Below are 16,313 nucleotides of genomic sequence, written 5' to 3'. Positions count from 1 at the left end.
CTTCTGATTTCATAGAACCTGTTTGCTTTATTAGCTAATTTTATTTTATTTGGAAGGACTTTTATAAATGTTTGAGAAATCTGCACGAATGGAAAGTGCTGGTGACCCGAACTCCTTTTACCTATATTGTTCTACAGAGATGGCAAATAATGGCATACAAGCATTACTTTTCCAAATTTGCCCTTAGAAAACTTAAATGCTCTGAATACCACGCATCCTACGATTTCGGCAATTATAACACTAGATAAGTGCTTTTCATTTTCTGAAAAAGAAATAGTTTTTATCGATGTTTAAAAATGAACACGATATTGCTTCAAAAAGTAAATATTAATAATCTGTGCTCTTCTTTCTGTTATGATTCTGTTTACTGAAAATCCATAATAAAATTTGTGCATATTCGTGGTCAAGGACTAAGCTTTTCATTATTGGTTTTCGGAGTACATCACTGCAGCAATATGTGGAATCGGAAATTAGAAATTTGAATGACCAGCAAAAGCAAATTCAAGCTGTATAGCATTTAAAAAATCTTTTTGAAAACTGTTTAAATAGTGAACGTTTTAATGTACCTGAGTGGAATGCAAAAATGCCTGCATCATTTCCCCAACTTTGGGGCATATCAGCAAGGCGAGGCGATAGAACTAGCGCCGCTTTTGCGGCCGTTTTAGGCCGAAAAGCGGCGATAATTGTATCGCCTAATTAGCAAGCTCACGCTAGCGTAGGAATTCCTACGACCAGCTTTGCATCTCTAATGAGATGCAAAGTGGGCGTTCCTAACCTGACATTACAGGAGAAATGTCGCTAAGCGACATTTCTCCTATCATCAAGCCCCACACTATGAAGCATAGCGGCAAGAAAAGTAGCGATAACCCCTGTTATCGCTACTTTCCTTACGCCTGCTTCAGGACTGACTTAGCCATGATATCCTATGGAAGGTGGATATCATGGCTAAGTTTGTGGGGCCCTATCAACAAGCTAATGCCACATTGCGTGAGATTATTGCTTGGTTTCCAGCGATAATCTCACGTTAGGCAGTTAGCGTTCAGATTTTTATCGTTTTTGAGATAAGCGTTGCTAATAGCACGCTATCTCAGCGATAAAAATCCACGCTAGCCGGCGATAATTATCCTAGCGCTAAGTGCGCTTAGTGATAATTATCGCCGGGTGTTGCTGATATGCCCCTTATTTCTTTATATACTTCATGCACCTTGAATTTTGTGAATGAACCTTGTATTTCCAATGTTATTCGTAAATGAGAGCATCGAGTAGTTGCTTCACCTAAACCGAGCCTGTCCTGTAAAGATTTAACAACCGAAAAGACTGGGGGTGCAGTTAATATGCAATTAATGTGTACTCAGTAGCGGCTGGTGGAGGGAGTTCGGTAGGGCAGTGAGGCGGGGCGGGGAAATGTAACCACCGGAATATGGATGAACGGAGGTAAGTACACATTTAAATTAATAAAACGAATTTCGTTGCGCGCGCTGCATTGCAAAATGCGATGCAGCGCGCGCAAAGGAATTCATTTTATTAATTTAAATGTTTACTTACCTCCGTTCATCCATATTCCGGCGTTTACATTTCCCCACCCTGCCCCTCTCCCGCCCCGCCTCACTGCCTCACCGAACTCCCTCCACGAGCCGCTACTGTGTGTACTGCAGTGCAGGAAAGAGTTGTACCTGTGAGAGATCGTCTTCTACTTCTTGTTGATCCACAGTCTGAAGAACACGAAGTAAATTTAGTCCAAGGGGTAAATGTGCAGTCGTCTTTGCAGGCGATGAAACAGTCTTGTACAAGGGTAGGCATGGAGCCGGCCCACTGAAGGCATTCGGTAGCGTCTACAGAAAGGTTATCGTCTGACAAGCATGTAATATCTGGAAAAATAAGACATTATATTTTCACTCAGGTGGCAGGTGTATGCATTATTTATATTTCATCATGAATTATTTTTGCTTATTTTCAAAAAATCAATAAAGTATTCAGTGTGCACAGTCTGCTCGTGTCCTAGGTGTAATGTTATGCTAAAGAGAACCTGATGGAGGGAACATATCAAAAACCTCACTGCTGCTGTCAAATGGACATTGACATTGAAACAATTCTGCTTTTCTAAGGTGATGAGTCAAGTAACAGCGTAAGAAATCTATTTTTCGATCATTCTATATTTTGTGTGAATCGTGTGCTGGTGCTTTTGTGAGTACACATTAGAAACATGCTGGTAAGTGAAGGTTGCTACAGCAACATTAAGATCATATCATCACATAAAACATAATCTAACATAGACTCATTCCGCAACTATCAGAGTAGTAAAGTCACGCGTCTCAGATGATCAATTTCAGAAGCATTACTTACTTTGGGATTCATCTTGGTTCATTACAGTTTTCTTTGATTCTCAAAAGTATTGGATTGTTTCGCTGAATCAAAGGTAATTCTCAGACTTCATTTTTTTATTTATGGGGATACTCGCATGCCCATCCCACCTCCAACTAACCTCTTTAATTACCTTTCTCCTCTTCCTCACCGATATTCTACCACTGGCATACACCACTATATTATAGGCCACCATTTCCCTCGCCCTAATCCATCACCTACCTCTAATTTTAGATCCATTTTTCTTCTGTCATCTTTTTTTTTCTCTATCTCTTTCCAATGCCTTAACTTTGAACATGACCCTACCCTAAAGTGTAACGATTTTTGTTAAGTCAATACTTGGTTGACCCTTAAACTCTTTGGCTCATTGAAAATATATGCCACTGCCCGATAGGCCAGATTTCTGGGCAGATAAAGCTTCTGAACTGGAGCCATGTAACAGTAGTCCACATAAATATTTCTTGTTTGATCTACAAGTGTGAGTTCACTTCTCACTAATAATAGTGGTGTTATGGAGACAGAGCAGCTGATGTTTATTATACAGCCATGATGCAATTCTTGCATGAAGGATACCACCTCCAACAAGCAATACATATGTTTGCTGTTGAGATCGCATGGGAGGTCTGGAAGCCATACCTGACACTTTTTTATTTAAGTTGACGATTTGTAGGGCACACATATCCGCATAGCCATAATATGCATATAGACTGACCTGATACATCTGGGACAGAGATAATACAAATAGAAGTATTTTGTCAAAAATGTTTCACCATTTTGCCAAAGGATAAAAGGTCTGACATTTCTCCGCAGCGCTATTCGACTGTGGACCAACGTATTGCCCCATGAACAGGAAAGAGCCTACCAAACTAAAGGCAACAGTAAATAAAGGTATGCAGAGACGGTCACAGAAATAGTGTGGTACTGCTATGTGGATGGATTTCAGCACGATGAAGGACAACCTGACCATAAATAAAAGCAACAAAAAGAACTTAGGAGGAGGTTTTATTTATTCTTGGTAGTGAGTTCTGGATGATTTCATGTTTTGTAAGAGAAAGTAACTCCTAAAATGGCTCTGCAATATTATAATTTCTTGGAATTAACTGTTTAGGAGATAGCTATCTTGTCTGGTTCAGGGAAAGCGTTTTATATTTTTTATAACATATCACTACGTAGTTATATAATTACATTAGATACTTGATATGAAACGTTTTTAAGAGAATGGAAATAATATGTTCCGCAATGTGTAATTGCTTTAGCCAAACTGGGAGCCTATAGTGAGGTGATGAATCTTTGTGTCTGTTAAGACACAGCATGTTGTTTTTGTTATCAGTCCAAGGGTCCTAGGATGGATGCGAGGGTCTAATAAAGAAGCTTGAGTTGATCAGAACTTTCTACAGATGATCCAATGGAGAGCCTGGCTTTGTTCTCATAAACATAAATCATACAGGCAAAGGGTGATGGGATAAAATATTGTAATCAATCTAACCACTGACAACTGCTGGGGGTAGCATTCCAACCTATTGTTCTTTTGCCCACTATGCCACCTCAAGTGTGGGCCATTGAATGTAAACCAATCTTCACACTACTCCAAATGAACAGTCCAGCCTAAACTGCTGGGCCTGGTCCTTTCTCAACCAGAGCACAGGCAATCCTCATAAATATGGAAGTCAAGTCCAGAAATCTAAAAAATGCCACTCAAATGTCCAGGGTCATTGTGTAATAGGATAAGAGCCAGGGTGAAGATTTGGGTTATTCTGCTATTACTATGCGAAGTTGTAAAGATGTTTTGTGACCTTCAGATATTTCTCTCAATGACTACAACAAAATATCAAAGAATTGGGCTTTTTTGTAACAATCTGGAATTCACACAATACTTTTGTTCAGGAGTGCCATGTTATTTATGTTTTTCTCCTGAGTGTTGACTCACTAAGAAGAAAAAGTTATTCAAAGTTGACAAGTGCATTGAAATTATTTGCACGTTACTGAAGTGGTACAGTACTGCAATATTAATGGGGAAAAATCCAGTTCTAGAATCTACTCACTTAGGTGAGAAGAAAGCTACATTTGAGTGTAAGTGTAAGCCAACAATGATGAATTAAATGAAATGTTGCATAACCTTAGACTCAGCAGAAAATATGAGAGGAGGTGCACAAAAATGGTAAAGGTTGCTTCAATATTCCTATTTTTTAGAAACAACATAAGCATATATTGATAGTTCTTTGATGGTTTTAAAATTTTTAACCGAATAAAGCTATTCTTGACTTGACTTGACTTGATAGTTCTTTAAAAACAAATTGAAGATGTTGTAGAAGTCCATGTTGAATTCTAATGTCAAAGTCTGCAGAACTAGCAGTGAAAAAGATAGATTGGTCATCCACAACCACTGTAGTCTGAATACTGATCTGGTTGGCAGAAATGAGCCTGCAGGTAATGATTTCTGTTTTACAGTAAATGAATCCTTGTATCTCAAAGGTTGCCACAAGGCATCACATTTCCCCTGCGAAAGTGAGGCCAGCCATTAGACGGACATGGGGAAGGAATTTCAGCTAAACTGTGAGTTTCTTCATAGTTCTTTTAGTACAAGCTTCCTTTTTCTTATTTATAATTTGATTTGAACCCAAGGTGGTATTACTTTGAGTCTTACAGATGAGTGTTAAATGCTATCATTAATATAAGGTTTTGTGAGATTAAGCTCTGTCCCTTTATGTTGTTCAAGCATTAGCAATTTGTTTTTGTTTGCAGCCCAAAACGAATAATATAATGTCTTCTTCTAATCCTCTGTGACACTGCTTTATTCATGCTTCTTCATGTCTTGTTTTATTATTTATGGCTTAAATAACCAGTCCTACTACTGGGTAAATTAAAGGCATATTATAAGAATTCTAGGCTGAGTCTGCATTGCTCTTCTTCATATTCTCCTCTTTCAGATCACTTCATATGTCAGCTGCAATACTCTCTGACCTGTCTTTCTGACTGAATTGGGGGATGGTCAATTTTAAACAAATTTCATGAGAAAAAGTCAGAATGGGCTAGCACACATTTTTAAGTTGGGAGGTTAGACCCTTAAATATCCACTAGAAGGTTAGTTAAGAAGTAATTTTTTCCTTTCACACATGAGAATCATATTCTACAGGGAGAAAGTTTGTTTGGTGTCTAGGTTATAGGACTGTGCCACAATCTACCTTCCTTCTGTGAGGATGCCACCTCTTACAACCGAGATGGTATTAAGAGTTAATAAACAACGAACAAAACCAAGATGCATTTGTCATTTACTGTGACATCAATGGTTTCTTTTTATTTTTCCACGTGTGCAGGAGAGGTAACAGCTATTTTTGCAAAATGTCACAATCGAGATCAAATAGACAATTTGAGCAACACTATTTTGAATGCTGAATCTCCATGGCAAATCCCATTAGTATTGTTAGCATCTGCCAAGCCTTCCAAGAATGACTAGCCAGTAAAAGCACATGAGAGAAAATTAATAGGGCAAAACTCAAACTATGTGTTCCAGCACTTAAGTATAACACTCAAAGCAGACTAATTCAGCATTAAAGCAGTAAAAAGCCAGGTCATTATGGCTTTGTGAAATTGATAACTACGGATTAAACCCAGATCTGTTGACTGGGGGTGAATCTTTGTATTGTTCAGCGTTCCATCCATCATCTGCTATTTTTGCTTTTGTCTCCCTAAGTAGGAAAGGTATGCCCAGACATGGTTCCAGTGCTCACTGTGCCACTGCATTCAATCTATCCTTGCTGATGAGGGGTGATAACCTGAAACCGGTCCTAGGATGCTTGTTTCTGGTCCGGGAGGACCTAGTTTGGCAGCTTGGGCTGGACTGTTCTCATGAGGAGCATGGTCAAGACTGATTTGCATATGGGTGGGTCAAAACTGGGCTGGTGTGGTAGGCTAAAAAATCAATGGATTAAACCCAAATCTGTTGACTGGGGGTGAATGTTTGCATTGTTCAGCATTCCGTCCACCATCTGTTCTTTTAGCTTTTGTGAAATTGATGGCATTAAAACAGGAAAAAAAACTCAGAATAGTCCAGAGTGAATTCCAGAGTATAGGTGTAAGAAGTGTAAAGGAGGAACTGTGCGGCAAAGCTAGGGGTCACAAAATAAGCATTGTCAAAGCCAACACGCCTCACCTTTGGAACTTATTGGCTTTGCAAATGGTTTTAGACGTGCTTTATAGCAAACCCATTGCAGTGCAGCATGAATAATGGTCACATTATTTTGTAGGCATGCACATCGAGCATTTATGTTTCTGTTGAGTGCTTTCTTTTTCTTTTTGCTTTGTGATCCAAGTTTGATCAGTGAACAAAAGGGAAACAAATTACCATGGGAGATCAGGGTAAGCAACGCAAGTCAGGGGAAGCACCATGGGGATTGGAATCAAGGTGGTGGGGGTAGGGATGCAGTAGGAGGGTGGGAGTGGGGAAGGAACAGGAGGGTAGGCAGAAGAACAGGGAGTCACAGGCGGAAGAAGCAATGTGTAGGGCACAAGGAAGAATGCAAATAGAGAGATAGGAATGTGAAGCAGGGGCATGCGAATAGATGAAAGAGTGCAACATAGGAGAGAAGCATAAAGGTGAGAAAGAAAAGTGAGAGGAGAAGCAAATGAAGGTGAATGCACCACTGGGTTGTGAGAAATACACAGTTAGAGAAAGAGCAACACAAGCATGGTGGTGAGGGTAAGGACACAAGGGATACAGGTGAAATACACATGCATTCTTGTGGAGTGTGTTGTGTCACCAGACACAAGCCACGTGGAGACAGGTAGGTCAGTGTTTATACTTTATTACTTTTCTTCTTCTCGTGCTGACATACACGTCTGTTCTCTTGCCCTCGTTGTCGCAGAGTGCCCTCCCCACTCCCTGACCGGAAGTGGTGGCCGGTTGCTGTTCCCTTCCCCACATTATTATTATTATTAGGGTGCAGGGTCCTAGTGCCCTCTGCCCCTGGTCACTACATCTCCCCCTTTGCAAACTAATAAAGATCACACAAGATAACAAATCAGATACAAGAAATTGATAATGACATGAAGCCAACCAATGGTATGTAATGGGTGTGCTCTAGGCTCACTGTAAGTTCACTGTTTATGCGCTGTCTTGAAAAGATAAGGAAGAACGCAGATCATAGAAAAAGTACTGCAGTATACAGTTTCAAATGGTCATCAACCAAACACTTATAGATGTTAAGAAAAGCCTTATAACAGATACAAACTGCTATGAAGGTAATGCTCTACTGCACTGATAACCAGTAGGAGTTCTAAAACAATGAAGGAGGGAGGGACCCTATCTTAATGATACTCGGGATGGGGTAACAGCAGGAAACAAAAAGTCTCTTGTCAAAAAATGTTGAGCCAAAGGACTATAGCAATTTAACAATTTACATACATACACACTCAATATTTTTTAACAAAATCAATAATAAAATCAATGAAATTCAAATTTCAAATTTATTCCAATTTGTTAAAAAAGTTGTTTTCTTGTAAAAACTGAACATCAGTACAATATACAAAGATAAACACAGTACATAAAATATAACACTTAGGGGGTCATTACGATAGCGGGTGGATCGCCACCGCGTGTATGACGGTGGCAATCCACCCGCTAAACTCATTCCCCCGCCACATTACGATGGCGGGGGGGGGGCCCCGGCGAACGGGCAGACCATCCGTCGGTTTTCCGCCAGTAGGCAATCCGCCTGACTGCCTACCGGGCGGAAAGCCCAGGAATATTGCAGGCACCGCCATCCATGTTATCATTGTGGCGGTAACTGCCTTCCCATGGCAGAGACTCCGCCATGGAAAGGCAGGCCGTTTTGGCTTTGGGGGCCCTTTGCGGGCCCCCAGGGTGTTCAGGGGTGGGGGGGGCACAGGGGGGGTACATTGTCATGGACATGGTAGCAGGCACCTCGCGGTGCCTCTCACCTTGTGCATGACAATGCACACAGTGCATTCCCAGCATTGTGGCGGGTGGTGTTGTGACCACCGCCCACCACAATGCTGGGGATGGAGGATGCCACCGCCATGGTGGCGGTGGCATCCTAATTGCAGGTGCGGGACCGCCGCACCACTGGCGGCCAGTCCCAGCAACACTAGGGTGGCGGGCTGACTAAAGTCCGCCCACCATCCTAATGGGCCCCTTAGTGTTGAAGAATCAAAATCATGAAGAAAACTACTCTTAAAAAGTCGACGAGGCGTTTCAGTGTAACTTGATTAAAACACCTTCATCAGGACAGAGTTAACGGGCTGTTAGGTGATTCCTTGACATATAACTAGGTATGGAACCTTCTTCCAAATATGGATAGAAACAGGAGAATACCTTTATATGTGGTACTCATTTCATAATCAATTTGTTGTGTGGAGCCACCGATGAAGAACTATGTTTTCTTACACCATTAAAAGTAGCTTGCTTAGCAGTGTCTGTAGATAGATGCACCTTGATTGTGCCGCTTTTTGTGTATCTCACAGCTCTTTCTTTTTTATTAAAATTAGACAGAGGTAAAACTGGTGTTATTGCGCTTGTAATTTTGCAAATTAGAGAATAAAATCTGAAACAGTTTCTGCGGCCTCCCTGCTCCGACACGAACAAATTCCGGGTTAGACACCCATGTTTTACACGTTCCCACCTAGGAATATTTATTAACAAACACATCAGTATTCATATAAGGCTTCAACACAAATATCCGATTGACAGAATTGTCTCCCTCAAACATCAATAAATTCATACAGCTACTGCTCTGCTGAAACTTACTGTGGCAAACAAATGTGACATATGAATACACAACTGAAAATAATTTGTGATTAGAAACTCATTGAAATGTGTGCTTGCTACTTCTACAGTGCAAACCATAGATAAGGTCCCAAATATTGCTCTAATCAACAGAATTTTCAATATGAAAATTCACGCTAAACTAGTAGGTAAGGTAAAAACCAAATTATTATCAATACCTTGTGTCTCTCAATGGATCCATTAACCATTCAATTTGCATAAGTTACCTAGGCATCTGTATTCAACTTAACGGAAAATGTTTACATCCCCATAGTACTACCCGCATACGATTTTGCCACAAAATTGACACAGCTCCCTGGAACAATCAATTGCCTTTTATGTAAAATGACTGCCATGCAACATTGGCAAAGCATTGCCATTTTTTGCTATATCTTGAAGTATCTCATCCAAGAATTTAGAATTGATATCTAAGCAAGAGGCAAATTACAAGCTTGTGTGGGGAAGGTAGTGCATGCAGGATTTTGAAATGTTATGTTATGCAGATTTGTACAGTGTGCTATCACCCATGAGGGTTTCCTGGTGCTTAGAAGGTGTGATCCTAGCCAAACCTAGGGCTTAGTGGGACTACTTGAAAAACCAGGTCTTCAGCTTGTGAGGAGAAGGCTCTTATTTGTCAATGCAGGTGATTCCACACTTTATTAATGATGGAGGAGAATGCTCAGCTGTCAGATCTCTTATTACATGTACGTGAGATGTGTTCAAGTTTGAGTCTGGGCAGGAGGCAGTGTCTGGTAGATTTTTAAAAGCAGATGCAATTGTTGAGATATGCTGGTCCACTGTAGTGCCTTGAAAGCATGGGTGATGAGTTTGAATTGTGCTTGTTCGTTTATAGGAAGCCAATGGTGCTCCTTCGGGTGTGATGTGCTGTGAGAGGTTAAGTGTGATTCTGGTTGCTGAGTTCCAAATCGTCTGCAGCCTTCTGTTGATCCTGGAATTAACAGTTTTATCTCCAGAATAAAGAATATCCTGCTTTGCATGGAAAAGAGCCGTGCATTGCAATGTATTGCAAATTAGCCTTTCATGCAGCACACAGAAGGTAAAGACTGTGCATTAAGGGAAGAAGAAATGGAAACTTTCCAAAAGATGATGTATCAAATGGCAAAGAGGATCACACCACAACAGACTTAAAATAAATTAGACACCTCATAGCGAGGTTTATTTTAATGAGCGCACAATGTCACACATAATACCTTTTTCTTCTTTCCCATTGAATACTCATCTCACTGTCTCTGAAATGTCAGATGTTCACATGTTTGCCTTTACTTCTAGTAATTAGGTCGCTGGTAATGTTATTCACTTTGATTTCTATCATTATTTGCAGAGGCAGTCTGTTCTAAAACAATTGTTTCTTGGTAATAGCTGGGTGCTGTGTGAACAGTTCTGCATCTGCATCAGGTGCGGCTCCTCCATTTGAGCGGAGGAGCATCGCTCCACCGAAAAGCCCCCAGAGATGAAAAATAAAATGGTAATGAAGTAAGTTTGTCAGCACAGGGATGTGGCTGCTGCTGACTGGCAGCAGCAGATAGAGTTTAAAGTGTGCATGTCCTTTTGGCCAGCCGCACATTTGCACTTTGAACCTCTCTAACCCTGCTGTCTTAAGACAGCTGAGTTAGAGAAAGCAAAAATCTCTTCTCGGCACTGATAGAGGCGGCTCCCACCAATCCTGGTGCTGCTCTAATGCTGGTGAAAACAGCGCCAGGATTGTCTTGGGAGTTTGGAGCCTGCCTGCCTGCCTTGAGGAGAGAAGACCATCGAGGAGGATGTCACGCTCATATGTAAGTGCTTTTAATTTACTTATTTATTTTTTTCAATGTCCTGCCCACGCCACAAATCTCGGGACATGCCAGCCACCACTGAGCTGCACAGCTGATTTTCCAATTGGCAATGCTCTTATTCTGTACTTAATAAATAACACATATCACATCTGTATTCAAATATTCGAATACCTATGAGCTTTGGTTATAAGAAATTGCTTTGTTACATTGTGGGAATTTTTTTTTAAAGCATTTTTTCTATTGATATGCCTCATTAATTGACATGGAAACGTTGATGATCAATGCATCAATGCACTTTGTCAATGTTTTTAAGCCTTTGTAATTTACAGATTCTGAATATATGCTATTTATTTTTAACAGTTCCACCAGTAGTTACCTGTATTTCTTTACCCATTTTTAAAAACATAGTTGCAACTAGAATATTTCTGAAATAAATGTAATTCATTATCAAAGTAACTAACACTAGTCTGTAATAAACTGTTGAAGAGTGAGATATAACATATTTCATTAAACTTAAAAAGCACAAACCATAAATTATAACATACTGTAGTCAATTGATCAAAGCCTATAATCATAAAGCCACTTTAACATATTCGTCCTCAATGCTTCAGTACCAAACGTTGGGTGGCATTGCCTATTACTGAGGATCAGGTAGGCCACATGAATCAAAGAATGCCTCACTTCTAGACACTTTGTGCAATTTACCCAGATATTCAAATTGTTCAGAATCAGTTTCCTTGAAGCTTCTAATACAAAAGAAGGGACTGCCACGTTAGTTTGGTTGTAAGTAGGTTAGTAAATGGTTACCAATGAAAAGCTGCTTGGGTTTGGCCCTGAGCCTCCACGGGTGGCCAAACCCGATTCATTTTCCCAATCCTTCAGGGCTCCTTTGACACTCTCCCAGGAGACCTGTGGGAGTGCCACAGGATTGCAGTGACCCCACAAAAAATATGTTTCTTTTAATTTTTAGTCTAGGGGTCCCTCTGGTCCCCTTCCCAATAGAGCCAGTGGTTTGGGGGCCTCTCCCACCTTATATGTGATTTTTCAAAAATTTTAGGACCGAGTCCCTGTGTCCTGTAATGGTCACCAAAACATTTCTGCTAAAGTTGTGGCCAGTCAACCATAGCGCTGGCACTGAAAAGTTACATTTTTTAATCGAAGCCCAACTGTCAAAATAGCTATAAATTTTGACCCTTGATTGCCCAAAAGTACTGAATGGATTTTGACCACAGCACACTTTTTTGGTAAAGATATAACATCCTGCCAAATTTGGTGTTATTCCGTTCTGCTGTGTTGACAGTACCTCTGATTAAAATTCCCTTTGAAAATTGCTTGGGGAAATTGCATTTTGAACGCCTCCTTTTTCTCAGCACCTGTTTGATGGATCACCACAAAAAGTTAAGGAGGATTAATATACATATGTTACCCAGAGGCATTCGTCACTGGCTACTTGTTTTTAGGTCAATGTTTCCATAGGAACTGCTTTTCGAGTGTGTTGCTATTAACTTAGGACTGTTTGATGAATCTCCACAAAACTTTCCAATGAAGTGCCTAGTTTGTGCATGGAAGGCTTTTGGTTAATCCGTAAAGCAGGGACTGAGAAAAAAGGTGTGTCCCAAAATCTCCATGCATTTTCCATAAACTACTTTAAAAAGTGCTATCGCAAAAACTGCTGAACGGAATTACACCAAATTTGGCAGGATACTAGATCTTGGTCTGCAGATTGTGCTTTTTGCAGTAGTTTTTGAGAAATGAAGGTTTGAATGTATATATTTGTACATCTGGAAAGTTGGATCCTCAAGAGTCTCTAGAGAGTCTCACAGGAGCACCAGTTTAAAAAGACAGCGTTTTGATTGGCCAAGGAGCTTTTTTCTTTTGGGCCATCTCGTTCCGGTGGGAGTAAGACTCCTTGAGGAGCGGCCACTCTGATTGGTTGCCTGATAATGAGACAAATGTTGCTGCCAGCCTTTCCAGGACTTAGTCCCCTGTCCTGAACTAAAAATATATCCATATCCCCACCCTGCCCCTCTAAGTCCCACCCCTGTGGCAAAAATAAAAAATAAAGTGGCAAAATGTTGCCACGATCTCTTTGGAGTCCCACGGGATTGCGGGGAAAAAAGTACTAACATGGTAGCCACCATTATTTACCATGTATTTGGGGTGGGGAGGCATTAGTAGGGTGCCCCTCCCCAGCCCATTTAGTGCCCTGGGGATACCATTCCCCAGAGCTAGGGATATTTAAGGGTGGAACACAGCCCCATTCCCCAAGCTTTTCAGCCCCTGGAGCCCAATCTATTTATTAAGGGGAGGAGGGTACCTGGTCCCCCTCCCTGAGCCTTAAAAAAACGTTGAGATCCTTTCTCCTAAAGCTGTCAATTCAAAGAAAAGGCAGTGGAAGCACCCAGCCATCCTCCCTGAGCCTTTAATGACCTTGGGGCCGACTCTCTTGCTTTGCCCCAGGACACAGTAGTTTCCCGCACCACCGCAGGGAGGGAAACATGTGTTTGCTCCCATCTGGCGGGAGCATTTTCAAATCTCCCGCCAGCTGGAGCTTTGAAATTGCTAGTGCCGCCTGGGAGCAGACTTGTGTTCTTTTTCCCTACCCGCACTGATGTTGGAAGAAAAACAGAACAACAGATTGCTCCCACCTGGAGGGAGCAGCATAAATATTTGTGCCCACCGGGTGTGAGCAATGCCAGCCTGGGCTTGAGCCACCAGGGCACTCACCTTTGATTGATGCACGCATCGGGGGATGTGGTCCCCAGGGTCGAATTAGGCTCCCCCTTTTTTTATATTTTAGCCCTAGGACCTGGGGCCCAGTGTGGTTCTAATTCCACACAGGGATGGGGTCTGTGCACCCCCTCCCTTTATTAGGCACTCTGCCCCTGGGGATTACATCACTGCTGACATCATCCTAGCCTCTTTTGCACACATTATGAGCTAGTATGGCATTAGAGGCCTGAAAGTAAGCACAAATTAGCTCAGGATAATATAAACATCATTAATGCCATCACAGATGCAACTCCTTTAGGTTTAGCAAGCATGTGTTATGTGCGTTCTTGACTCTATACCATACAATTCATGGATAGCCTGCTTCAGAATAACAATCAACCACAGATATATGGGAAAATCTCAATGCACATGGGCTTCAATATGTATACAGCTGTTCAGAGAAAGCTAAGTTCCTCAAGATACTCAACATCTGTTCCAAAATGAATGCCCTACTATGGACAGACAATCACCAAACCATCATTTAGAAATGAAGTTGATATGAGCAAAAAAGTGGAGACTGTAAACAGTGTTTACTCTATGGAGAGAGAGTTTACTCTATACAACATTGTTTGCAGGTAATAAAACTATGGTAAATACACCACAGAGTATTACAAGTATATACTAAGAACAGTGTACACTCCATGCAAAACTTGTCCTAAAATGACTATTCACTTTGAAATATTCAAGGTTTGAAGGTGCTAAAGATCATACTACCTGCAACGTTAATACTGTTGTGAAAACATTACAGATAGCCCATCTTCAGAAACAAGATAAGAGCACATTCACAGGCTATTACCTGGTACGCACAGTCTTCTATGTTAAGTAGAATTTCTCATACTGAGACAATTGTGTCCAATAACTTAAGACTGCTTACAATACTTAATATGTAGTACATATATTCTTTGCCCTGGTAGAAACTTTTTCTGCAATGCCAAAAAACGTGTGTGGAACATAATGAACGCAAATAAACTGTCACATGCACACAGAGTTAATCTTCAATGCAAAGATATGTACTGTGTTCAATACCTCTACACATCTATGGTGCAATAGGAGCAAATGCATTTTGAAAACCCTTATACCGATTATCTGGATGTAGGCTGTAGAAAATTAGATAGAAAAGTAATATGGTAGTTACCCACCACTATGTAAACTAGAAAACAAACTAACACACTCATTGAATAATGTCATCAGTGATTTCATGAATGATGTCATAGAATATGTCATGAGTGATGTCATATGTGAGGTCATAAACAATGTATGGCGGGAGCACAAGTTATAGTTAGCTCTGCTAAGTAAAACTGATGAATTTCTGTGGCTTTATAGTTCATTCCATTCCTGGGAGCTCAAGCTTCAATTGTGAGGAATGCGGCATGTGAATATATATATATATATATATATATATATACATATCATGAACAAGGCTCAGTAAAGGCCGAAACACATAGACATCTTGTCTGCAATTGGGACAAATAAATATTTTAACTGCATCACGTTGAGTGCCATCCTTTGTGTGAGGAGTATGGAGTTTTATGAATATATATATATATATCTATGTATTAATATATATGCTTGGGGAAACTCAGGAGGAATTGAAAGATAGATTCCTAGCACAAGGGTACAGCAGTGAAGCAATGAACAAACACACACGCAGGGACAATCCGAAGGATTGTGAGACTCTCCTCTTTAAGAGGCAAGACACATCAAAGAAAAATGAGCTCTCATTTAGCACTCAGAAAGAGTTGAGGATGATTACCGGGTTTAGCACAGAACATCAGAAGGTCCAAAACTTTTTTGCTAAATATTGGCACCTTATCAGATGTGATCCCATTATAGGGCATGCAAACCAGACTAGGCCACTCATGACCTTCTATTGAACTAAATCAATGTGGCAGGAGTAATTAGTCAGTAGTCCTGAGATGCTGGCACCAGAAAGTTGATTGGCAGGTAACCCTGGGTTTAAACATTGTCAAAAATGTAAGGCCTGCCGTAACGATTAATACTAACAAAGTTGTATCACCATTGATCAATATGAGCTGCAAGATTTGAGGTGTATTTAACTGCAAAAGCAAAAAGTACCTGCCCGAAAATGCATGTTGGAAGCACCATTCTGTAGGTTCATTTAAGGTTCGTACAGGATATTAGAGCAACAAAAAACAAAGATCACAGCTACACTGTTTTCACGCCATGTTAAAAAAGTTCATAATAGCAATGTTTCCAATCTGAGCTATTTTATTATTGACTCTGTGCCATAAGAGGTGGTCATAGGGAGCAGCAGTTAAGGAGACTTGAATTGATACATTATCTACTGGCGGTCGCCAGTAGATAGTTATAGTTAGGACCGAGTTCCCATAGGAAATCTGAAAATTCTATTTTGAATAACTTTGGCGCCGGTAGACTTATCTTCGTGAAATTTTCAAAACTAATGGGGCGCTCTGCTCAGCTCCTACCCTGAAAGTCTGGGGGTGATTCGTCAAGCGGGGGATGAGAAAAAAGGGGGGTCCCAAAACGCGTTTTCCCCATGCATTTTCCCATAGGACCTTTAGTCGAAGGTACAGCCCGAACGGCTGAACAGAATTACTTAAAATTTGGCAAAGAGGTAGTCC

General features: G+C 40.8%; 1 protein-coding gene across 1 annotated transcript in view; it reads right to left on the bottom strand.

Moving 5' to 3' along the window:
* THSD7B (thrombospondin type 1 domain containing 7B) overlaps positions 1-16,313 on the bottom strand; it is a 2,208,177-nt gene that overhangs the window by 624,255 nt on the left and 1,567,609 nt on the right. The window contains exon 14 of the mRNA XM_085647534.1: positions 1,674-1,868. Within this exon, the coding sequence (XP_085503660.1) occupies positions 1,674-1,868 (195 nt within the window). The remainder of the gene's footprint in view (positions 1-1,673; positions 1,869-16,313) is intronic.

Source organism: Triturus cristatus, chromosome 3_2 (assembly GCF_964204655.1).
Source record: "Triturus cristatus chromosome 3_2, aTriCri1.1, whole genome shotgun sequence".
Taxonomy (NCBI): domain Eukaryota; kingdom Metazoa; phylum Chordata; class Amphibia; order Caudata; family Salamandridae; genus Triturus; species Triturus cristatus.
This window is presented reverse-complemented; position numbering and strand designations above follow the sequence as displayed.